A 26,140-nucleotide genomic window follows, 5' to 3' on the forward strand; every position below is an offset into this window, starting at 1 on the left:
TGAGTTTGTGTGTGTGTGTGTGTGTGTGTGTGTGTGTGTGTGTGTGTGTGTGTGTGTGTGTGTGTGTGTGTGTGTGTGTGTGTGAACTCCGTGTCCACTTCATGAAATAACCAAATAAAAAAAACAAAATCCAGGGCTGATGTAGCTGACGGCCTTCTTAAATCCACACAGTATGAGAGCAGAGTCTGTTCTAATAACTATCAACGACGACAGTCAACTATTTAAAGAGCATCCAATGCACAATCTTTAGCCTTGGGTGGACCGGTAGGGGACCAGGTGTGGGCCGGAAGGAAACCAGATGAGCCTGTCCGGATCGTCTAAAGACTGAGTTCCTTTACTGGAGTATGGGTGCTACAGCCATCCACGTCTATGGGTGACGGTTCCAATCCCAGCCATCGGTAGTCATTTCAGTCTGCGAACAGGAACTTCATTGGCTCTGGGTTCCAGTATGAGCTGGCTAACACATGAAACTGTGAAACCTAGTCACTGCCACTTTTTGTTGTAGCCCTACACGTGTCGGTAGCGTGTGAACCGTTTGATCCAGGAGGTCTGACAGGTACTGAGGTGGATTACAAATACTTGGGAATTGATGAAGAGGGGGGGGGGGGTCTATTCAGCACTGGCCAGGAGTCTGAGCTGAAACAAAGCTTGAGTCTTCCTCAGTGCGTAGCTGTCAAGGGACATAGTTGCTCAGAGGTGACCAGCCTCCAGCATCTGAGTGAATGTCAGAGCGCTGTAGTGTCTGAAATGTGTGACAATGACAGAGGGGGAAGAGAAGAAAGAGAGACACTACAATGAGAGTGGTGGGAAATCACTTGAAGAGACGGGAGTTTGACAAGCGTGTTTGACTGAACAGCTTTTCAGTTTGCGTCCGTGTTGATGACCATGAGAGGGCGAGACTGCATGCGTACATGAGTCTCACATATATTGTGTGTGTGTGTGTGTGTGTGTGTGTGTGTGTGTGTGTGTGTGTTTAGTCTACAGCCATCACTACACAGCCATGTCCTTATGTTTATTCATTTCTCCACTCATCTGTCCATTCATCCATCCATCCATCCCACCCCCTCAGCCTCCACGGCTGCCTGATCAGACAGTCCAGTTCCACATCTCAAGGGGTGAAGCAGAGAGAGGGGGGAGGGAGGCGCTGTGAGGTCACAACTGATTTGACCCCTAAAAAAATGCCCCCTGACAATCTGTAACTTTTTGACCTTCTTCTCTTCAAAGTTCTTAGCACATGGAGATGGTGACGTTGATGCCCAGGTTGCCGTTCTCCGCAAACAGCTGTGCGATGGACGTGTCGAACACCAGGCAGTCGCTGTTCATGATGGCCGTGGCGATGCCCTCGTGGATAGAGCGTGGCGTGGCCTCCCAGGTCAGGCGGCGCCGGTGCCCGTTGAGCTCCAGCCGGTAGGCAAAGTTCTCCGCTTGCTTGCGGGTCCCGATGAGCTGCACGATGGCGAAGAACTGCTGGTGGCCGTCGTACTTCTCCTGCTTCTCCAGCACCAGCATGAAGTGGAAGCCGAAGCAGGACTGCATCATTACCCAGTCCACCGCGCCCGGGAGGTTGATGTCCGTGGCTAGGAACACAATATCCTCCCCCTGGACAGACACGCACACAAGTGGAACAGGTTTAGTCATCATTTCTCAAGGCTACTATATAACAAGACATCTCTAAACATGAGAAGCATTTGAGGAAAATACTTTCCACAGCAAAAACAGGCTTTCTACTACTTTCCCAGGGAACCCTAAAAGTGCTTATTTTCTACACACCTTTCAAGCTAGTTATTTTGCAGAACGAGCTATCACAACTACAAATTAGAAAATTCTCACTTAACATTTATCAGGTAGCAGCCACACATAGTATATTAAACACTAGCAAATGTGGTGATGTCATCGGGGTAAGTGTGAAACAGATGGAAAACGCCAACTGTTGATGATGTCTGGGGAGTCACACATTTAGGATCCTGAACATGCGACAGGCAACAGCTGCCCCTTATGGACTGAACATGATGTGCATGAGTCTGATTGGTGGTCATTTAAAGGGGTTGTCCAGTGATTTAGTAGTGGATGTCCATAAAAGACTCACAAGACACAGTCAAAAAAAGAACGATCAAAATCAAAAAGCAACAGCGGCTGAGGTACACTGACAAAGTCCCTAAAATGGGCTGAGCTCCAAAGACACTGAATCCTACATTTCCCATAATGCAACCCAATGGCCTCTTTTCTTAAACTTCCCATGCCTGCTAAATGCTCACAACTTATAAACTCCACACTTATATAGTTTGTAATAATGTATTTGCAGTCTCAACACCCAAGCAGAGGACTATTTATACTACATTTTCTATATATGGACAAATCTCCAAAAAGAAGCATTTTTAATTCCTCCTGGGTTTAGATCTAGTGAAACAGCAAACTGACAAAAATCCACTCTTTACTTTTAGAATATAATCACATATATTTTAAAAGAAAGTATTTAGTCTTTGGACTAATACGGTACACAAGACAACGTTTGTTCCTTTACCACAACATATACAGATTACAAAACAGTTTAAATTTACATTTTTGATTTTTAGTTTCTGTGGCATCAAAGACACACTTTTGTCAGGCTGGTCCTGTTTCTAACAATGCCCAGGAGGTAATGTAACACTCCCTTAGGCTTCTCGTTGAAGGATTCATTCCTTCACCATGTCGTGAAGCTTAATTTACCAAAAACACAAACATAACCAAATGGAGATGCTACCAGTGTCCCTTCAGACTCATCTTTGCTTCTACAAACGACACTGTACGTCCTTGTTAAGCTTGGATTGAAAGAGAAGCTGAGGAGACAAACTAATGTCTGACCTGCAGTGTGGTGATGGACTTGTGCTGGTGCATCAGGTGAGGCATGACAGCGTCCAAGGAGCCCTGCCACTTGCAAGAGGCGCCGGGGCAGGGGCAGGAATACGGCCGAAACTCGCACAGCTCTTCGTGCTCCGTCTTGTCGGTGTGAGGCAGGGTGACTTCGCAGCCCGATGAGGCGTACTTGCAGGGGAAGAGGACAGAGTTGGCCACCTTCTCCATGGCCAGGTTCCTGATGGAGCCCAGGGGGCCTCGACAGGTGGGGCAGCATGTGAGCTTGGGCCGGCAGTTGGAGCACACCTGGGAAGGGACACAAAAACGAGTGTAGTAGTTTTCATCCTCCGAGATGTTCTTCTCAGACAGTGGGAGAGGATGCTGAAATGTCATCAGATGGCCAAGCACCCAAGATCTGGTCAAGCTGAGTCTTTGAATGAATGAACTGATTGGACAGACTGTCTTTGTAGCCACCATGAGATTTTTCATAAACCAATTTATCCTCTAATAGTGCTGTTAAAATCTGCAGCGTATGCCGAAAGAAGCATCTTCAGGGATGACTTTATTATTCTGAACTGCTTCGCCTACTTGTGATCCAAACTGTTCAGCAGACATTTACCTTCATTTAAGTTCCAAGAATTTGCCCTGTGACACTGTGGGGCTACATTTTAGTCTTTACCCTTTGAATACTTTCACATGTTAAAAGATCACATAATTAGTTTTAAATATCAAACAGTACTTTCAGCGAGACAGTTAGATATAGTGGTTAAAAAAAAGTTACTCTAGTAGAGGACACATGACCAAGTTACATCAAGACAGACAGATGTTTATTCCCCTCCGCAGGGGTTATAATTAGTAATACTAATCAATATTAAGTTAATTTTACCAACACCAATTTCTGAAGGTCCTACTGAGTGAATACTGACCATTAGATTAATAACATCGCAATTCAAAAAGTCCAATAATTCTAACGGTTGTTATGATGTATGACTGAACCCCAGACCTTATTAAAATGTTAAATTGCATGATTAATGTTTGTGCATAGCACGAACATACTTGTAGCTAGAATACTGAAATCAGTATCACCTGTGTGCAGCTTCTCACTGAGTTTAAATGCAGGACAATGGGAAACTATTTGTTTTTAAAACCCATGGTAATAATTCTTTTACAAAACAGCAAACTGTGTACAACACACACACACACACACACACACACCTTAAAATGTAGAGCAAGTGAGACACTTGATGACATCAAAAATATACTGCTTACAACTACAGGCTTTGCTTACTTTCCAGGCTGGATGGTACCTACCAGGTGTCCGGACTGGCACTGCAGGATGGGGGGTAGGACATAGTCGAAGCAGACAGGACACTCAAACAGGCTGGCCAGGTCACTGTTGGAGGCAGTGGTGCCTGACAGAGTGGGCACACGCTGAGAGGGGGGGCACTTGGAGGTTCCTGTGGGCAGCGCGGTGGCAGTCTGGCGACTCATTTCTGATAAAGGGAGACAGGGAGAGGGGGCTGTTAGAGGGTGACCTGAGAGGTCCCAACTCACTCAACAGAAATATTCCTGTCGCATCCCCATCCTGTTCCATGTACAAAAATTAATTAGTGTAAATTCATATTAGAACGCCATACTTATACATAAAAACTTCTTGTCCCGCCTGCTCCAGTCCCACCTAGAACAACAAAACTGACTTCCATCCCTTGGGAATCCCACAGGAATCCTAAAAAATGCACAGCACATTATGGGACACTACATCAGAGATAAAGTCTTTATTGCAGAGGGAAGCATAGACAATTTTCTAGACCCCTCCTTGTAACTTCTCTTTCTGACTTGCCGCACATCTATGAGTTATGACCTCTTAGTGCCTGGCTGTATACCTCTGACACATATAACACAGCTGATGGGAAACTGTTGTGGAAAAAGAGAAAGATGACAGGCAACTCTGCTCACTTGACTGACATGTGACTATGACATTAAATCTTATTTGTCATCTCATTTTTACTTATTTACCTTGTTGATTAAATAGTATTTAAATAACCACAGCAGTTTCAAATCCATGGGATTACCAGGTGATCAAGCTTTCATCAGGTGAGAGATCACAGCTTCACTTTAACCCCCAATGATCAAGTCTTGTCCTGGTGGGAAATACAACTGCCCTCCTCCTCATACCCTTTCACCAGCTGCACAGTTCAGTTTACATGAGGACGTGCAGGTACACGCTAAGCTTATCTACAGTCATCTGATCGGTGATGCTCACTAGGCTCTGTAGCTCTTGCAGCAGTACAATGTCAAGCAGAGCCACTCTCCACTATGTGTGTTGGCTATATACTGCATTGTTTAGCACACACACACACACACACACACACCACCCACCTACCCCATTCAGAATAAAGCATCCAATCTCTGATCAAATGTGACAGTATTATTACATTTGTCATGGATTCAATGGGTAAATATAATGATAAATGATTTTACATGATAAACGATTTATGTATTACTGTACCAAACAGTTTTGCTGCCTTAAAGTAGTAATCACTGTGGTTACCCACTTGTCTCAAACTAGACTAGTCATCTGACCACAATCCCCTGTGTGACTGTTGTAGGCTACGTAATCTGTTAGCACAGTGCTTCAAGCCAGTATGACACTAGTAACCACAGGCATTTGGATTTCATTTGGAGCCTTCAGACGGGGGTGGGTTTGGGGTGAGTGGGGCTACACCATCTTTCTTATGGTGCTATATGAGGAATGAGCATCTGCCCATCTGCCTCTGCACGGCCTGAGCCGACCATGTACAACAGGTCTATTACTGTACCAGCAACAAGTCAGAGCTGCACAGACTTTTAGTCACATACATAAAAAAAGAACCACCAGACAGTAGTGAACTCAGATGTGGCGTGTATGTGTGTGTGCGTTTGTGTGTGTGTGGAGCTGCTGTTTCCTATCATGCTGTGCAGTTGCCTTGGTAACAGGTTTGTGGTTAAGTATGGGATGGCCTGTGGAGCAGAGAAAAAGGAGAGGGTAGAGAAGAGGAGAGTAAACATGATGTGCAGAAGAATAGGTATGTGCTGAGGACTGGGAGCAGAAGAAGAGCTATTGGAGAAATAAAAAAAGGAGGGGGGAGTAGGGGGTGGGGGGATGAGACAGCAAAGTTTATTATCAAGCAGGGCAAGAACATCAGTGGTGGGTAGAAAGAGCTCAACATTTAATAGGGACATGGAAAAAGAAATAGAGGATGAGTTAGGAGGACAAAGGAGGAGGAGAGAAGAGGGATGAAATGAGTGAAAGAGTGGACACAACAGCATGGGTGTGGAGATAAAAAGGTGGGAAAGATAAAGAGGATGTTTCTCATATCAGGTTTTTTCTGGGCAGCACAGGGTTTAGGTGGATGGCTATGTCCCCACCTACTCTGCTACCTGGCATAGTTCATCCTTTTATAGCCCTACCCACAGCCAGACGCAGCGCAGGGAGAGCCAGAACAGAGGGAGAGAAAATGTAGAGAAGAAGAGAGGTCAGTTTGTGTGGGAGGTGAAGACAAGATAAGAGAATCAGGTGGTGAGACAGTGCAGCAATATGTAGACAGACAGGACAACAGCTGGGAAATTACCACCCACCAGAAAAATGCTGCCAAAGCTTTAGTCTTGGCTGCTCAATCAGCCTAACCTAGCAGCTAATGTAACAATTTAAAAGCTGTCAAATAGAAAACACTGCTGGATTCAGGAATATCATAGGTGGTCTTGTGTATCAGAATCAGTGTGGTTAATGCAGAATTTAAATTCTCTTTTAAAATGGGGTGTGTTTTTTCTTTACCTCTTTTTGATGAGAATTCAATGATTATTATGATGATTAACATTTTAAAGCATACTTTTAAAATCTCAGTTTGATCAGTTTTAGTCGTCTTAGCACAGCACTATAAAGAAAGTCATCAGTTTCAATGCTTCTACTGAGTAAGCCTTTTCAAATTTCAGTGATTATGATTTCCCGTTGACCACTCCCAGGAGGTTTTGGGCTCGCCCAGCAACCGTGAATACCAAATGTGATGCTTTTATCTACATCACTACTTGCATAAGCCTCCCTTTTTACTTCTAGCTTGGTAGCTGGCAGCTTTGCCAGTGCATCTGTCAGGGTAAAGCTTTCTGCATGCACACATGCCAACTACAGAGGTAAAGACTGGCCCTAATGAGAGGCCATATTAGCTAGCTGTAACTGTGCCTGCTGTGGTGGAGATAATGCTTTAGTAGCTATTAATAGAACTTCTTTGCTGGCTAGCATGCTAGCAGCAGCACTAAGAGCAATGGAACCAAATTAGCTCAGGACATTCAGCTAGGCTGAGGCCAGGGTCACAGTCAGCTAGCATGCAAGACTGAAATAACTTACACAGTGTAGCTTTATACGGGCAGTTACTAGCTTGGCAAACACAGCCTGAAGACGATGCTGTGATCAGAACTGGTGGTAAAGGGTCATTTGCTGTAGACTGGTAGCTTCATGAGACATAAATATTGAGTTTGTCTTAATTCCTGCTAGTCCAATAAAAATGGATTTAAAATAGTTGTTTTTTTGGATTGTGTGCATATACACAAGTTTGAAACTTGCTGGGTTTATTTGACAATTGTTTATTAATTTAAACAAATATTAGCCAATTAATCATGTGTAATGTTAACATATCTTCTAGTTCAAACAATTGGCTCTGTTCAGTTCACAGTGACACTGCAAGAATGAATACAACTGACCCATACCATGCACTTTGCATAATAGTGCATGCCCACATGTGATGTGTCCGGAGCCCAGCCCCAGACCAGCTCTTTGCTCTCCTGGCCCGGCCCAGCAGGCTGAACAACAGCCTCTGTGGATCGCTTAAGCAGTGTCTCCCCCTCCTCTTCACTGCGCAAATTGTTGTCCACACCAGCCATTATCTGATACATTTTTTGACTCCGAGTTGTTGCTTCGCTATTCTCGCTCTCCCTCATTTATAGCGCACTCATCAATGGGGTTTTGGCACAAGCCACATTTCTTTGCTTTAACATCCTCTAGCATAATACCCCAGTAAACTGTAAATAAATTATAATTTTTTTTAAATATTTGGAAAAATGTAAACCCCCATGCTTAAATAAGCCTCGATAGTATTTATGGTATTAGCAGATTTGTAGATCAGAGGCCAGCTGCCAGCTGTCTGTGTGCAGAAGTTTGTGTAGATTGGGTGTGGCTGATGGCTACTGCTGTCACGCAAGAGAAGCTCAGCTCAGTCAGCTGTCTAGCAGACTAACTGTATGGCTAAACACACTTTACTGAAGTAGATCAACACTAGACCTCAACCAGGAGCTTTGTAGTCTGAGTTGAGAACTTTTGAGTGACCCCACCCAATCCCACTGTGAGTTCATTGTTTCAACTATGAAGGTTTCATCTGTAATGTTATAATTTCAACTTCTGATTCACTAACTGCTTTTCACTAGAGATGCACAGATTTAAATTTTTTTTTTCCTGGCCATAATTCTCTTCTTCAGAATCCCCATTAGCACCAGCACAAACATGGGCTATTCTCACTTGGGTCCATGCAAATATTTGTTCATAATAAAACACAGACCATTACATAACTTTTACATTTTCTCTAAAACTGCAGCAGTAAGAGGACCTGCTCTCAGTCAAACACATCTCAAAAAAAAATAAATAAAAAAAAAAGTGCTCCTGCTTAAGCTACAGAACAGAGCTTATTTCTACAAATAAAGTGCAACCGAAGATGAACTGCAGAATAATACAGCTCAGGGTTTCCCACAAAATGACAGTGTAGGCTAATCTGCTCACCTGGCTTTTCCCTTCGGACCTGCACATCTCTCCCCCTGTATGCGTCTGTTTTGTTGAGATTGTTTGGCAGCAGTTTTATAAAGTCGCTCAAAAAACCCACACATTTTTTCATCCGCAATTCCATTTTTCCAGCAGAAGGTGAGCCTTGTGTTAACGACATCGGCTGTCAAAATAATTGAGACCACCGTGGTATGGAATGATAATCGGCAACAACAGGTGTGTTCACCAATTTACCTAGTTCGTGCTTAAAATACCCACTGTGTCTGCATGTTCTAACATAATACCAGATCTCTCTCGCTGCGTTTCTCTACAAAGGGCTAAAATGGGTCACCTCTTTGGCAACCGTTAACATACCAGGGGGGTCCATCCCAGTCAAGCTGCTCTGCAAGTTACAACTTATTTTGTCCTTGCTGTAATTGCAAATTGCAAGCGTTGTCTTCTTCATACACGGGGAAGAACTTCCACGCTGATGACACGTTATAGTGTGTGCATGCCTGTGACAAATGTCGATTTCCTTGCTATCAGCAGCTACAATAGCTAGTTGCCAGCACGTAAAGCTACAACAAGTATCAACACCCGCTAAAAAGCCAGTAGGGGGATAAATATAGTATCACTTGTTCAGTTGGCACATGCGGGGCTAAGAGGTGACACTGCCAAGATAAGTACAGAAAAGCTAACCCCAATGCCCTTTTGTTGTTAGCAAGTGGCTTAGAAAAGGCTTTAACGGCCTGAAGTTGGAGTCACAATGCTTCTGGGTTTGAGTTTTCACAACGTGGACATTGAAAAGAAGCAGCAGGTCATTAGGGACAATACCTTTCTAATGAGGCTTTATACCAAAATTATACATTCAGCAAAAAGGCACAATAAAAGGTGTGGGACAGGGAGGAGGGGGGGGCTGGGGAGACAGAGTTTGTGAAAGAAAGATGACGACAGAAGAGCAGACACAAACAACGACTTGGCACACGGTCCTCCACGTTAATGAGGAGCAGCATAACGGCAAAGAGGAAAGGACTGAACATAACTTATTTTCCTGGACCAATCAAGTATGCACATGCACAGTCCAACAACATTTCAAAACAAAAAGGCTAGAAGCACACAGAGACATCATGTTGCACACCTCTCTCTGTTTTGGAGAAAGAGCAAATGGTGCTATATGTTGGCCTAAGTGGTGCAAACTGGGAGCTCCAAATCCTCAAACACGAAACAAGTCAACTACAAAACGCTACACACAGGAGAATTGTCAACTGAAAAGGCTGTTGGAACAACAGTCATCAAACTCGTTGTAGAGGGTCAGAAGAAGAGGGTGGGAAAAAAAAAACACTAACAGCAATATAAATACCCACCTTCGTCCATAAGATTTCCAAATAAGGCTTTCGTCTTCTCTTGAAATGTGGGGACCTCTGAAAAGAGAAAAAAAAATGGTAAAGGTGAGCTAAAGGTAAACAAACAACTTTGAGAAGCAAGGGTAGAAAACACTGGCTAGGACTCAAAACAACAATAACCCTACAATAATCATGAAGTTAACAGTGAGTCAAATACACAGTACTCTGTGGTACACGAACATCTTTGTTCACTGGCCAGAGTGAAAGCCTGGTTCTGTCATTTCTGACAATGGGTATCAGAAATGCTTAAGTCAGTTGGCATATGAAGCAGATCTGATTTACATGATGGCGGCCTAATGTTTATGATTGCCATCTCTGTCAATAAGAGACCAGGAAGGGCTATGCCCCTCTTGTGCACTTCCATAGACTAAGCAAGCTCATTCAAGGCATTAAAGGCACTTAGAGCGCGACTAATGCAATGTAGATTAGACTAGAGCTCTAAAATCATTGATTCCCACTGTGCTGTCTGTTGACTCCACGCTGTTAATTCATTTCATAGAGCAGAAAAAGCTCCATCCATGAGTCTGTGGCTCCCAACTACTGTGTCAGGATCATAATATGCTGATGCAAATCTTTTCCAGAAGTGACTGCCAGCTGACTGAACTCTGTTCACAAACACAGTTGATAAACCTTTTCAGAATGGAGTCATCATTAAGGACATTGTTTTCCTAGATTTTTATCATGAGTGCGTGTCCCCACATAGTTGCCATTAGCTCAAGATAATCTCAGTCTAACCTGAGAATGTTAAATATCTGCCACTCATGCTACGATTTTAAAGCAGTGTTAGCTTACTGCGTTTTACCACACGGTCAAGTCTAATGATGCCTATCACCTAAACCTGCTGCGGAGAAGCTGTTTTCTATTGAAACAAACATCAACAGTCATTATCTAAAGTAAAAAAATAAATAAAAAAACCTACACTGCTTCAACAACTGTGACAAAACCCTGAAATACCTGTATTGGGATTAGAGGTCTCTCCTGAAGTGGTAAACACAATCATGATACATTCAGAATCTAGTCCTAGTAGGGCTGGGCTCATCGTCCATCGCCGATGGCTGACAGTCATCGACCACTGAGCCCTCTAGCATCGTGATTTGAGTGTAAGCATCTTCATAGAAAGATATTTGGAGAATTTCAATTTAGTCACAGCAAAAGGCATTTCTTTGCCATGTAGATGGCTCAATCCAGCTTTAGCAGATTTTACACTGTATTGTGCAACACACATGCGAGCCTACACATGCCAAAGATGTTGCAGCGGGAAGGCACTTTGCTCTTCTACTGTATTATGTGTGTGCATTGTCCCTGTTAAATAAACCTGAAATAAATAAATAAATACATAAATAAATAATCTTAATCTAATGCTGTCTAGACTACTTCCTGTGGTTAAAGTTACATTATAAAAGAAGTGTGTTTAAGGAGAAATTTTTTTGCACGAGCTACGTTGAAGCAGATATAAATGGAGGCTTAAAGCACAATTTTACTACAATATTTTTTCACATAGCAACAGTGTACCATGTGAGCACAAAGTCAAATAAATCTAGTAGGCTGTGGTGGCATCTATTTTTTCCATACCTTCCTGATATTTCACCGTGGTATACACACACACACACACACACACACACACTGACCGTATTTGTGTTAAAAAAAACAAACAAAAAACAAACATAGCTGAGCAGCTGATGATAGAAGTCGTTGTAGCATGTATGGCTTTGTCTAGCCTACAATGCTGTGTGTCTAATATGGAGTTAGCCTACTTAGACAACGGGTTTAAATACTTATGACCCATAGACTAATGAACAGATTCTTGCTGGAGGACTGGATGACACTAGTTGCTGTGGCGGATCTCGAAACGTCACTGGGCTGTACAGAGATTTTGTGCACACAGATTTATCTGTGTTGGCTGGCTCAGCTTTAACACCGTACACTACATCACCTCAACATCACCATATCAGTTTAATACAAAGACAGGTGACTGTAAAGAAAGTCATACCACCAGGATTTCTACAAACCCTGATATACTGTAATGCCTTGATACCAAACTGCTGCTAACTATAGGCCATTAGCTAGTTAGCGGCCCTAGCAGCGGACTCTGCACAGACTTGCTCAGTGTACCGGGGGAGTGCTGATGTTTTTTTACACCACTAGCACAGGAGCTTAGGACCACTGGGAGGAAGAGGTTTTCCTGGACGGAGCACAGGCTCCGAGACCAATAGAGGCCAGTTTGACAGGGAAAAGGTGACAAACAGTGGATTCAGGGGGGACAGGAGAGGCATCAAGCGGAAGAGGAGCGAGTTTATAGAGAGTTAATTATGAAGTTTACATCATCCATCGTGTTAAAAAGTCTTTTGAGTACTTGTTGTGATGTTATTTATTCCTGTGTTTTTAAACAAGACTTGTGATATTACACTGTGTTGATACTTGAAATCCACTCTCGTCATTAATAGACGGCTCGCATTGTGCCCCTTGTATATTTTAAAGGCTCATTATTACAGTTTTGGATTTTTCTATAAATGTAGCACTAGGGCTGGACAATAAAAACAATAATTATTGCAATATAATTTTTTTAAATAACAATATAACAAATGTTCAATAAATATTCAATAAATGTTTGATTATATTCATACACAAATTAGGACTTAATTTTTTATTAAGATGGTTATTTTGTGGAGGAAAAAGGATTGAAAAAATTAAAGTTAATTTTAATTATGTGTAGATTTTATCATAATTGTTTTGAATTTTCTACCTCAGATTTGTGAAGTGATCCATTGTTTGGCATCAAGTATTGACCATAAAGATGAGTTTAAACCACAATTAACCATCAGGTTTCTTCAAATTTCCTTCAGTAGCAAAAATGAGCCTTTAAACTCAAAAGAAATAAAGATTTGATACTTTGAAGGACATGAAACTTTTTATCGTGATAACATTTTTGGCCATATCGTCCAGCCCTATGTAGCACAGTGTTGCACAATGTTACTTATAACATACTTTGTCAGCCCTGGAACAAACCATTTTCCGATGCCCAAAATAAGGTTAATAACTAAATTAATATCATAAAAAGGTCTGACAACTAGTCGACTAATGGCTTGAACTGTTACTAGTCAACTAGGAAACTCTTTGGTCGAGAGGAAGAAACCTTAGAGGTCACAAATTGTGGAGGTGGTCTCTACAGCAAGTAATTGAACTACTGTCCTTCACAGGGAAAGATAAAGGCATTTTGAACAAATATTCACCTCTGTCATTTAAGAGTTTCACTTATATTTGGTAAATTAGCATTTAAGGCTGTTTGTCTCAGATCACACTGGGGGGGGGGGGGGGCTGTTACACTAAAACCTTTCACAGCATCAGAAGGCACAACAAAACTTTGTTTGGTACTACTGTGCATTAAAATACTCATTTGAATACATTTTTGATCAAAACAAGGACTGTGGATTTTGTCCCCCATTACTTATACTGAAGGTGCATTAGGAAAGAATCTCTTAATGGCCTCTTTGAACAGGAGGTATGATCACAGCAAGCAATAATGTTTTGCAAACCCACAGACATCGTACTTGGAGAATTGGATTACTGAGTGCATGTAAACATAGCCACTTCTGGGCTAATGGAAGAGCAAACATTAAAACATCCGTCCTGGCGGGAAAGTGAAATCGATTTTGATGCATCCACATTTCTGCTCATCAAAACAATAAAAACCTTTACTATTTCAAGATTATTTTGCAAGTCTCCCTTAAAAACATGCGTGTGTGTTTCTATTCCACAGCAGAGGCATCTTATGGCGAGTTTATGTCTGACGTCAATCTATCCAAACAAAACTACTCCAAAAAGCTTTCAAAACAAAAAATTTGGGTGACTACCATTTACTATAAGTCACCCAAATCAATCTACAGCAAGACCCACCCATTCACATGCTACAAGACTGACACATGCCTTCAGCTGGGTACGAAAGATCCTGAGAAACCACTGATTATACCACTGAAGCCCAGAAAAGTGAGAATAAAACAGAAAGAGACACAAAGGGAAAGAAACAAGTAGCGAGGAAGGAAGAGTAGCAAACAATTGGAGGAAAAGATAAAGATACAGAAAGAGGATTTGGAAGAAGAGAAACAGGAGAAAGATGAACAGTAGAGGGGGAGGCAGAAAAGAAGCTGAGCTTCAACAAACATGCCATTCTTTGTTCGCAACTTGTGGCCCACTCTTTTCTCAGTCACACACGCATTGTAAAGAGTTCACACACACACACACACACATATAATTCACAATGCACACAGGCATGCTTGCTGCTTAAAGCATCTTCTGTACTCACCCACACACAAACTATTCAACATACAATCCGTCACAACATACAGTTTTGTTGGCAAGCTCCCGGCACGCGCACGCGCACACACACACACACACACACACACACACACACAGCTAAAGCTAGACAAAGCACAAGAATTTACGACATTTTAAAGCACCTTGGCTGCAGGTACTAGGACAGCTGGCCTTAACACATAAAGCATTGTGCTCCGTCATGAGCATTATATTTTAAGAGCTCATTCACCTTTAGTCCTGTGCACGTTCCTTGTGGCTACACATGAGAAGAGTCTGAACAAGGAGTTCCAGGGCGGGGCTTGCAGTGCTACGCTAGCCGGCTTCGATTTCACTTGAACCAGAGACATAGGGGTAGAACATTCACAGAGCCCCCTTCTCTGGCCTTTTCCATGGAAACCACACACTGTTGCTTCTGCCCCAAAACACCACAAAACAGAGGATCACATTTCTCCCTCCTGGTCCACCCTTTAGGCAACATAAGCTCATGAGGCTGCGCAGGAAAACTGTAATGAAAGAATGACAGCTGTGTCCAAACAGAAATGCTTATTAGCTGGGCAAACAAAAAAAACCAAACAAAAAAAACCCAAACACACAACAACCAACAGCACAGCCTATGAGGGGATGGGACAAGACGACACCAGAGTGCCTATGCTGGTGTCTGAATCCAAAAAACTACAAAATATTACATTTTAAAACTCCTTTTAGTTAGTTAGTTCCTCAGTCAGTTGAGCAGCAAGCAAAAAAGTAATCAGACCTGCATATCAGGCCAAACTGAACGCCAAACGTACAAGGAACACCAGGCAGGTTTCTAAGTGCATATACTGCAGCACAGAGAAACAGAAAAAACACAAATTGAGTCAACAGTCTGACTGCTCCCAATCAGCCACTAGGAACTGAAGGCAACATGGGACAGTTTAGCCAAGTCCCTGTAGATCGCCACAGCACTGGATAATTGTCTTTTTACAAGTTTCACCTTTGTTCTTCCTGGTGCCAGAGCTTCAGGGACTGTTTGGCCCCGCAACACTGCAGCTTTTAACATGTGTATCTGCTTCCAAAACCATTTTACCAAAATTGCAGGTTTGCACCTCAAAAGCAAAATTCCCACGGCAAAAGAAAGACTGGTTTCTATGAAAAACAAATAGTACGTGGTGTAACCGTGCTGCTGGGAGAATAATCCTTTGCTGATTAGAAAAGCCCTGCTTTCTCTTGGTTTCCGGTGGAAGAGAAGAAGGCTCGCAAGGTAGGAAAAGGAGGGAAAGTCCCAAACAAAGTCGCTCTCCCTCTGACTTTTTCTCCTCTGCGTTCTTTTCCTCAAGCCATGTCTTTCTGTCCCCTGGAGTGTGGTAGGTGTCACTGCTGCTGGGTGTGTTTGTGTGCATGACAGAGAAAAGCTAAGCTGGCATCCAATGTCAGTCCAAACAGAGCATGCTCACTCACACCCTTCCCCTTTCTTTCTTGGCGGCTCCCTACCCGAACACATAACCCCTTCTTCTCCACAACACGTTATTTCTCTTTCACACAGAATTTTACTGATTTCTTTTTCCTGAAGTTTTATTTGCCCGGCATCTTTCATGTCATCATCTCTCCATTTTCCCTCCTTTCCCCTACACTTTCTTACATGCTTACTCTGCCTCGAGCCTGCATATTCTGCCTTTTTCTCCTGGATGGACATTCTCTCTCTCTCTCTCTCTCTCCCCCCCACACACACACACTTGTGTTTCTTTCTCTCTCTCTACCCCCCTCCCTCCACCAGGCTCTGTGGTTGTGCAAGTCTCAGATTTCAGCCTTGTCTGGCTGCGGGCTGTACTACCAGCTGCCCTCATTGACACCATACCTCACTTTCTCACTGCCTTTTCTTTTCACTCTATCCTTCTACTGACGTCCCCTCTCGCCACTTGCCACAAAGTAATCCAGTAGGTGTACGTATCACACTCACACCACTGAATGTGAAAACTTTGTTAAACCTACCACTGAGTTCAAGCATTTTTAAATTACAGATTTGCCCAAAAACCACAATATGCAGATCAAAACAATGAGATGTATTTCTTCTTCCTCATGGGGATTAAAATGACGACTGTTAACTTGTTACTTTCTAGAATCAGTCAAGCTATATTAAAGCCCCCTTCTTTCTTTTACAGGCTCACTCTCCTGCACACACTCTGGCTCCCTCTCTCCAAAAACACACACACACACACACACACACACACACACACACAAAACTGAGCCAGCCAGGAAAAGAAGCCCAAGTGAAACCCAAATATGACTGGGAGCCAGAATCGGTCTGTCAGCAGCAGATAAACTGATAGCTAGCTTAGTGCACACAGCTACAGAGACACATAGCAATAACAATGCATCATGGGTGTTTCATTCCCAAAGTGAAAAACAAAAACATCAGAATACTAAGATTTAAATAGCCTGGCACTGCTGGCTTTCAGGCAGTTTAAAAAAAAAATGTTTACAATTGTTCCAATCCGTGGTCCACTTGCACTGTCTTTCTGTCATCATACTTGCCCATTGTGAACCACAGCACTGACGTAGCGCTACCTTCTTTAGAAGCCACAAAGAAGTGGAAAAAGGCTTTCTATGAAACCCTCCTCAGGGCTCTACAGTGCCCTGAGAAGCACAAGTTAATCTCTGCTCAAATGTCACCATAAGGCTGCAACTAACCATTTTTGATAACTCTATCAATAGTTTTATTTTGATCATCCAGAGTTTCCCCTATACGCATTCAGGAGCGGCAGTGCACCGCTGCTGAATCACAACCGCTGCTACTAAAATTTCCCACAATCATTAAACTATGTGCTACAAATGGTTTCAATGCTCGGCTCGCTTCCTCTCCTCGTTCTATTCAGAACATACGTGACAGATGTTGTTATAAGAGCAGCATAACTCTGAATCAGGAGGTGCGTAGCGAGTGTTTGATTGTCCGAGCAACAGAAAGTGACGGTGAACGTGAGCGGAGGAAAATATTCTGGCAGTAAATGTACGGCGTCTGTTACAGTGTGTTAGCCTCTCAAGACCAAGGAAGTCTGTTGTTTCCTACCCGCTGGAAAAGTGAAGCCGGTTAGCGCTAAGATAGCTACCATCTCCCATTCAGACTGCGCAGCTGAGCAGGAAAACTTCTACAGCAGCTACATAGCTGCTGTGTAACTTAACATTAGCTCAATATATAGAAAGTAACTGGAAGCTGTATTTTATTACTGCCTACTTGTCCAATGTTGAGAACATCAGGTACAAACTTAGACTAAACTGACGTAGCCTGCAGCTCTGTCCTGGATAGACTGATTCAATTATTTTTCAGTTTTCAGTCTGAAAAGTGGTTTTGGAAAAGAAAGGACAGAGTTGACTGGAGGAGCTGAGTTTAGTAAAGCCAATTAGTGATGCAAACTAGTCCTTTTAAGCTAATGAGGAGACTTTTCTTTTTGGATTTTAGTGTGCAAATAAAATGCACCTCAGAAGGGAGGAGGTTTCTCATGTTGCCTATTTTTTATATTAATGTCTGGGCGCTGTTTGTCCTGCCCCGGCTGCTGAAAAAAAAAAAATCCTAGAGGAAACACTGGATGATCAACCCCTTTCTTCTACAGCACAATAAAACATATTCTTATAGAGATATGATAGATGACAAACAATTGACTATCAAAATAGTTAACTTTCTGTTGATTGACTGATTGGTTAATCGACTAATCGTTTCAGTCTTCTATCAGAGCCATTTCATCTCTCCCTGTTTCTTGCTAAGCATGCTACTGAAGCGGTCATCATGGCCTACACATACACGTCATACCCCAGTCTGTCTGGAACAATGCCTTTTGTTAAAAAAAAAACAAAAAAAAAACACTATTCTTTTTAATGGGAACTGCTGGATTCTGACTAAACAACCAGTGTGAAAGCACCTTTAGACTTGTTCAGCTTAAAAGGAGAAGACAGGAGGCACACTGCTGTATACCCTTCCCCATCGTTACACTACATCTGTTCACATTAGAAAAGCAGCAGAAAAAAAATAGCAGCAGAAAAAAAATAAAATAAAATTACAAAACACAAAGAGAACCTGCTGTGACACTGTGCGCTATAAAACAGCACTAGTGACACTAACCAATGCCAAAGTGTGTTATTAAAGGGGCAGGGCAGCAGATACAACAATGAGCCATCTGGACCGGGCAGCAGTTCACCACCAGACCCAAACACTTCATCACCTACAGACAGGGGGTTCCAACAGGAAAGAGATTTAGATCTTAAACACACTACAGCAGCAAATGTCTTAAAATTTGACATGCTAATAAAGCATCGCTGAACTGAAATTAAGGAAGCAAGAAACAACAAGACTAGTGAGCAGGAGATGTAAAAAGCACGCCTTGGCAGGGAGGATGTAAAACACGCTAGAATATAGTGCAGCACAGTAGGCTTGCGTGGCATCTGTTTTTTTATCCCTTCCTGACATTTTACTGGGGTACACAGTGCACACACACACACACACAGTGTTTCCCCTTTATTCATTCAGGAGTGATGAACCGCCGTCGCAGAATTGTGAGCACCGCTACAAAAATTTCATATGATCATTAATATCAATGGGCTGCAAATGATTCACTTATACACTGTATACACAGCACAAGTAAAAGGTGCCGTTATAAGAGTAGCGTTAACTCCATTAAGGAACAGAGCCTTGTGTGGTTGAGTGAATGAGTGGAGCAGAGGAAAAGGTTAGCATTAAGTTGTCAGTCTGGTAGTAAATGTACGGTGTATGTTACGGTGAGTGCATAATCACTGTGGAGAGCATCAAAACTAACTAAATTTTCCCAGATCAAATGATTCTAGTTCTTCCAGAGTGGACTTCTTTAGCAAGTTTAGTCCTAAGCTTTCTGGGTGTTATTTATTATCTTAGCTTTTCCAATTTTTTATTTTTTTTTTTATTTTTTTTTTTAAACACAGACATGGAAATAATAATTATCCAAAATGATGTGACATTGCATTTTTATGGAAAACATAACATCCAGTTTCACTTTAAATTAGGGATGGGTGAAAATAAAATTGGATTAATCCATTTCATTTTCCAACTAATGTGAAACAAGATAAACAAGACAAAATTATTGTCAGTTATTGTGCCATTCTGTCTTGTGACATAAATCACCTCTTAGGATGGGTTAAATGCAGAGAATGAATTTCTTATCGGGGGATCATTAAAGGGTAACTTTAGTTAAGCTCAAACTAGTCAAGCCAGCCGCCGCTTAGATTTTGATGCATTTACCTGTGCTGTTATGGTACCGGTCCTATGAAGGGATGAGACCGTGTCATTTCAGCAACCCTGTGTTCCATTTTGTACACAATATAAAAACATAATATACATCATATAGAGTATTAAATAAGTCTTCATTTTTTATTATCATCATCTAAGGCATCTATTATTTTCAGTTTAAGTTTAAGGAAATCCACTGCTAAAAAGACACCTTTTTCCAAAAGTTTAATAAATGCATAATGTTTCTAATGTCAATGTCAATTTCTGAATGAAATAAAAACAAACATCTCCTTTTGGGGGGTAATTTTGTAACTTCTTTTATTTTGGCAACTGCAGCTTGTTACCATGGAGAAGCCACACAGAGCCCCCCCCCACACACACACACAAAGCCTGTGTTTTAACACGCAGCATATCTGAGTATCATGCGTGCTTACGCGCACACACAAACACACACACACACACACACACACACACACAGAGAGAGGTAAAGCAAGGGACTCCCTTTGGCATTAGTAACAGATCTAGAATTACCTCACTGTTAGAGAGCCAATGAGTCACTCTGAGTGTCTCACACACACACGCCTCTCCTGCATCAGGCAGCTGTCATTCTTGAGAGGATGAGCTGAGCTCTGTTCGCTGGCCATGTGCCGTTTATGCGCCAGGACAGTAAAAAGAAGAAAAGACATAGAAGCTAATGTCTGCTGACAAGCTAGATCATAGATCCGCAAATGCACACACACCCCCTTGATAGATTAAATATCACCTGAAAGCATTAGAGTTACAAAGTGGGAGGACTTATTTTAGGTGCCACAAAGCACCAAAGCAAATAATTTTATTTTAGACAATGCTATGTCACTCACAATTGTTTAGCTTCAACAGCTTGGATACGCATTAAACTCTTCTAAGTATACATTATCTACGACTCAAAAGGGTGCATTTCAGCAAGAAAAATCCAATCATTGAGTTTAAAATTCTGTGATGCGTGATTGAGAAAAAAAAAAAACAAAGTTACAAAGAGTTCTGAATTTGCTGCCGCACTGATAATAGTTAGACCCGTTCGCAATGCCAAAATAATAGACAGAAAAAAAAACATCTTTCAAAAACAAAAGTTGAAACTATTTAAATTGGGGGTCCATGACAGAAACCTATAAGGTCATTATGTAAGCCCAGTGTTTTTGTGTTGAGTAACATTAAGGATATTGTTTTAACAAAATGTAAATAACAGAAAGGGAAAAAGCCCTTCTGGAACCAGCTGCCTCTGAGACGTTACCAAAGACAAAATAAGACTTAATTTCCTAGCTTTCAAAGCTCAATATATTTAATTGGTCACTCTTAACATACAATGTTTACTGTCTGTATAATTAGACTGATTCCGGTCTTTTCTGAGAAAATGCAACTAACTTCAGCCAGCTAAAATACCTACAGGTTTTGAAAAATGACTGTACAGGTTCCCGCAGCCCCCATTCCTACAACTTGCCAACAACGTTTTGGGGAACAAATGTTATTGGCTTCTAGCTATTGCTAACATAGCTCAGGTTAGTTATGCTGCTATAGGCCTAGAATGCCAGGAGACTTCCCATGGTGCACTGAGCTTCTCTCTCCATCTGTAGGCTTTCTTATCCCATTAATGCATGTTACCAACTGGACTTCTTCCCTCTCCTGTAATTTTGTACTTTCTTCTCTCTCTTCTCACTCTTTCAGTGGCTTTCTGCAGGTGTTTCAGCCCGCGGAGCTGTAGTCTGGATCTGTGGTTGCGGCTGCCCCCCCCATGTTCCTACTCGACACTCACTGCTACAATTATTATTATTGTTGGTGTTATTATTATTGCTATAATTAATACTATTAGTTGATATCTGTATTATTACCACTACCATAACTATTATTTTTCATCTCTCTGTGGAACTTGCATTGTGCTCCCCCTCCCTCTCTTTTCTGTACCAGACAGGGAAGCCCACCCTGAGTCTAGGTTCTACTCAGATTTCTACCTGTTAAGAGAGTATATTTCTTGCTGCTAATAAAAATCACCCACACTCATTTATGTAGTGTTATTTGTTATGTTTAAAAGCAAAAAAACAACAAACTACTTTGAGTCAAGTAGTAGGAAAAAACTGGCACAAAAAGCTGGCATGTTAAAGAATCACGACCGGAATTGTAAGTTCGTCAGGCATGATTTCCCATTCAAGTCCTCTGCCGTCGGTCCTATATTCAAAACAAAGTGCAAGGAAAGAAATAAATGAGTCTGTAAAATATTTTGCTCCTCTCTGTGCCCTTTAATTGAAAAGAATACTGCTCTGAAATGTTCATCGTTATTATACAAAACATTATAAAAATTTGTCTTTTTAGGAGTGACTAGTCAACAACCTGTCAAAAATCCTAAAATCAGTTTAATTTCCGTTAGCATAGCTACTAATCATATAACCAGCCTCAATTTCTTCTGTATAACGGAGAGATAATAAGGCACAAAGCTAAGAACTGATAACCTGTAGGGCTGATGTGGCAGGTGTCTGAACCATCCACCAAACACAAGGATTGGGTATAGAACTGGGGATTCGTTAAGACACGTGCATATCAGTTCCCAACTTTTTGCATATTTTAGTTGCACTCCCAACTGAACTGCAGTGAGCATTTTACAGTGCATAAAAGTTACACGTATCACAGAAGATATTTTGTTTTGCCATGGCTGTCTTCTAAAGGACGACGCCACGAAAGTGAGACACACGAGTGTAAATATTACCAAAGCATTTGACTAATCACGCACGGACCTTCACCCTCTCACACACATTGGCCAACTCCGGTAAACTCGCTCCCTCCTTGTTTTCAACATGAAATTTCACTCATATCCGAGAAGTTATAAAAGATATAGCACACTGCTGATATGTGTGCAACTACTAAAGCAGACCACAGACCAGGCTCATGAGCTCTACACAGAAACACAAACAGTGCTAATGAACACTAATTGATTGGCATGTTTCTACATGTGTCAAGTTTTGTCAGTCAACAGAAAATGTAATCTGTTTTTATAATGTATTGTTTAGCACCTTGTTTAATTATAAAACATAACATGGTAGGGTTCGCACTTGTCTTTGTCATTTCTGATATTAAACCAGATATCTTTGGGTTTGGGACTGCTAGTCAAGGAGAACATGCAAACTCCACAGTGAAAGGCTTGGGACGCTATCCACTGGGCCACTGCGCCAATCTTGATTAATCAAGAAAATAATCAGCAGATTAATTGATAATGACAATAACTGTTAATTGCAGTCCAAGTTTGAATGACTTGTCACACTGTGGCCCGTGCACCCCTGTTAAAGCATTTACATACTTTCTACTTAACTGAAAATAAATTAAATCTATTGTTTTCCCTGCTGTCCCATCGCACAATGATGTCAAACCACGATCTTTGCAAATAGTTACAACCCTGAGTTTGTGCTACTACAGCTGAGTTAACTTCAAACTAATCAAAATATGAAAAGGCAAACCATTTTACAATGTATGAGGTACAGAGTATTTATGAGGATGAGTCTTTCCTATCCATGACATAAATCCCTGTCATCTTGGCATCTATCAACATCCATCCACATATGAAAAACAAGCCCGGTGGCTACATTACCAAACGACTAAGCCTCTAAAAGCTACAGAAAACCATAGAGTCAAAACAAGTACATCTCTGCTGCTGCATTCCAGACAACACCACTGTATTGACAAGAGTCAGCAAAAACATCAAGAGACCATATTTCTTGCCATGGATTGTATGTGTGTGTTTTGCTTATGTTAGCTGATCAGACCTCATCTCAATACCGTGAGGGCATGAGCAGACAGACTTATCGACATACCCGACTTGCCTGTTAGTTTTGTTACACCTGTTTGGCCTGGACAACTTCAACCGTTATCAACTAACTTGCTATGCTAACTATGCTATAAGCTGTGTTAACCAGCATTTGTGGATTTTCCATTAAGGAGATGCAGTCAGAGAGAATTCAGAGAGCAGAACACACATCTAAATTTGTACTCTAGCTTGGTCAGCAAAGACCACATCTCCTTCTTGCACATAACAATACTATTTTCCCCCATAGCAAACAGGCGCACCAGCAAGTCCTATGACTGTGGCTCAGGAGGTAGAGTGAGTTGCCTGTTAATCTGAAGGTCGGCGGTTCAATCCCCTGCTCCTCCAGGCTGCATATTGAATTGCCTCTGGTGGCAGTTTCACCAGTGTGCGAATGGTGAATGCAGATGTAGTGTAAAAGTGCTTTGAGTGGTCGAGAAGACTAGAAAGGCACTATACAAATAGGGAGCATTTACTTTAACACAATCACACATTAAAAAGTGTAAAGGCTGTGAAACCTTTTGGCTTGAGGATAAAAAACAAACACTTTTCATTCTATATTTGCAACAAAGTAAATCATCTCATCATCACAGGGTGCAGGCCAATGACAAGCGTTTTTGAACTTGCAAACCTAACATATAGCCCCAGTTTGTGCCATTCATGTTAGAAGCTGAAGCTTTTGCATTGATGATGACAGCAGACTCTCTTCCACATGAAAAACAGTAAACTGATGTTGCTCATGTTAGCACTGGACAACATACTGTACACCATGTCAGTGTTTTCAGTTTAGAAAATTTGGTGACCTCACATAAATCCCATCATAGATCCATCCCACCTCAACCTGAGCAGACAACTTAACAGACAGAACAACAACAAACAAAAGTGGTCATAAATGAGGCTCGACTTCTTGACTGAAGTAACGTAATCATAAAATGTCATACTGTGATACCATTAGTTTTCCTTCTGACTGCAGAGCTCAGCACCTCGACAGGTGTCCACGTTAACAATAATAACACTGCTGCACTCGCAATGCAAACAGAGGTGAACGTGTGTGTCGTCAATAAAGCAGATCTGAGCCATCCAAGAGATAACAACAACAACTAAAATATGACATTCACTCGTCCTCCCTTTGAGACAGGTCAAAACACACACAGTCACAGTGGATCTCTGTCAGCACCCACACTCGTTAACAGTTACTTTTAGTAAACATTAGTCATCACTTCCTCCACAGTCATCACCAAACCAGGTTATGCCAGTAACGCTGCTACACAAAACAATGCCATGATGGGTTTTGTTGACGTGAACTAACCTGCTTTCAAAGCAAAATGGCCTTGTCTGGCAAGGCAGACAACGGCGTAGCCTGGCTAGCATTAACTGTAACAGACATACAAGGCCTTGTCTTGCCGTAAAGCAGTGCCCCGTAGCATACTAGCTAGCTGAATCGGTGACTTGGTAGCTTAGCAAGTGTGTGAACAAGCTAAGAGACCGACACCTTTACGTTTCTCATGCACAGTTCAGTGGACGTTCACAAGCGTGTTTGCTCACCAGGCATGCCAATCGACTGCACACGGCAGACAGGCATGCGTTTTAAAAACCCGAGACAGCAAACAGGCTACCGACACGGCTACTCAGTTTCTGCCAAGCATAGCTAGCTAACAGCCAACTTTAGCTGCGCGCTAATGAAGGGGCTAACGTATGCTACAGCGGGGCTGTTGTTTCCCCCCCAACACACACTAACGTTACACTCGAAAATCCGATGTTTCGCTCGCCACGGCTCACCCGCTTACCTCGGACGAAATATCCTTCAGTTCACTGCAGATAAATGGGTGAATATATGGCGAGGTGATAGACACAGGGTCCCTCTTTCTCGTATTTCATTCGTTAGCTCAGCGTAGCCTCCACATTCGCACTGCTCCTCCAGCAGAGACGAGACGCCAGGCGTTAAGTACCAACCGCTCCAGAGCGCGCACAGTTGTTGAAGTTTGTCGCGGGAGCGCGCTCTGCACGAATCGCAAATTGTACAAAATAATAATTATTTTTTAAATGCATAAATTCCTGCCTTACAGTTAATTTGCTACTTTCATGTCGTTTTAATATGTTTCACCCAATATGATGATCAATTAATTCATAAATAATAACATCCACACACACTTATTCCCCTCCGAGAATCACTGTTGGCAGTCAGCAGTGCAATGCAGTTTACCTTTCACTTTAGTTTCACTCCATTTTGCTTTTACTTTTACAATTCATGGTCAGTATCTTCATAAGTTAAAGTCCCCTTGCTTCTGTGTTGTCTTGTAATTGAATAGAAAATGCACGTGTTTAAACCAAAAAGCTTTAACGTGATTTGGAAAAACTATGAATGACCCGCGACCCTGTACGCAGGACAAGCGGTTAACGATGGATGGATGGATGGATGGATGAATGACTCTTCAAAAACAAGCCTGTTTACCTTGAGTTGAGTGCCTTTACGTATTTTGTAAACTCCTATGAGAATCTTCATTGACATTTCACTGGTGTGCATTCAAAAAGTTTTTCATCCTTGTGTCCCTTAATGACACATAGCATCTATTTTAAGAAATTTAAATAACAAACAACAAAAAAATTGAATGTGAAAAAATCCCCCCAAAATAAGATAATTTTGGTAACTCTCATAATAGCAGGTTAGAAAAAGCAATCAGCTGTCACAGTTTCCAAACGCTTCCTAACAAAAAAGCAGAGGCTCCGCAGTTGAGAATGAAGCCATGTGATTCAGTCTTGAA

The 26,140-nt window shown here is 41.9% G+C and overlaps 1 protein-coding gene across 4 annotated transcripts; it reads right to left on the minus strand.

Moving 5' to 3' along the window:
* On the minus strand, positions 1–25,323 carry siah1 (siah E3 ubiquitin protein ligase 1). Of its 4 annotated transcripts, XM_038705734.1 has the most exons (6): positions 25,166–25,322; positions 10,972–11,125; positions 9,979–10,035; positions 4,144–4,325; positions 2,842–3,138; positions 1–1,599 (listed from the first exon to the last, which is right to left on the minus strand). In XM_038705734.1, exons 2-6 carry the CDS (start codon positions 11,081–11,083, stop codon positions 1,228–1,230), a joined length of 1,020 nt encoding a protein of 339 aa, XP_038561662.1. In that variant the 5' UTR covers positions 11,084–11,125; positions 25,166–25,322; the 3' UTR covers positions 1–1,227. The 4 variants fall into 4 exon arrangements, with proteins under 4 accessions (XP_038561662.1, XP_038561663.1, XP_038561664.1 ...); XM_038705735.1 differs by lacking the exon at positions 10,972–11,125 and having other exon boundaries at positions 25,166–25,323; XM_038705736.1 differs by lacking the exons at positions 10,972–11,125; positions 25,166–25,322 and adding an exon at positions 15,302–15,681.
* Positions 25,324–26,140: the final 817 nt, after the last annotated feature.

The sequence above is a fragment of the Micropterus salmoides genome, unplaced genomic scaffold (assembly GCF_014851395.1).
Source record: "Micropterus salmoides isolate LMB-PRFRI ecotype aquatic unplaced genomic scaffold, ASM1485139v1 Ms_hic_scaffold_8, whole genome shotgun sequence".
In the NCBI taxonomy this organism is placed as follows: domain Eukaryota; kingdom Metazoa; phylum Chordata; class Actinopteri; order Centrarchiformes; family Centrarchidae; genus Micropterus; species Micropterus salmoides.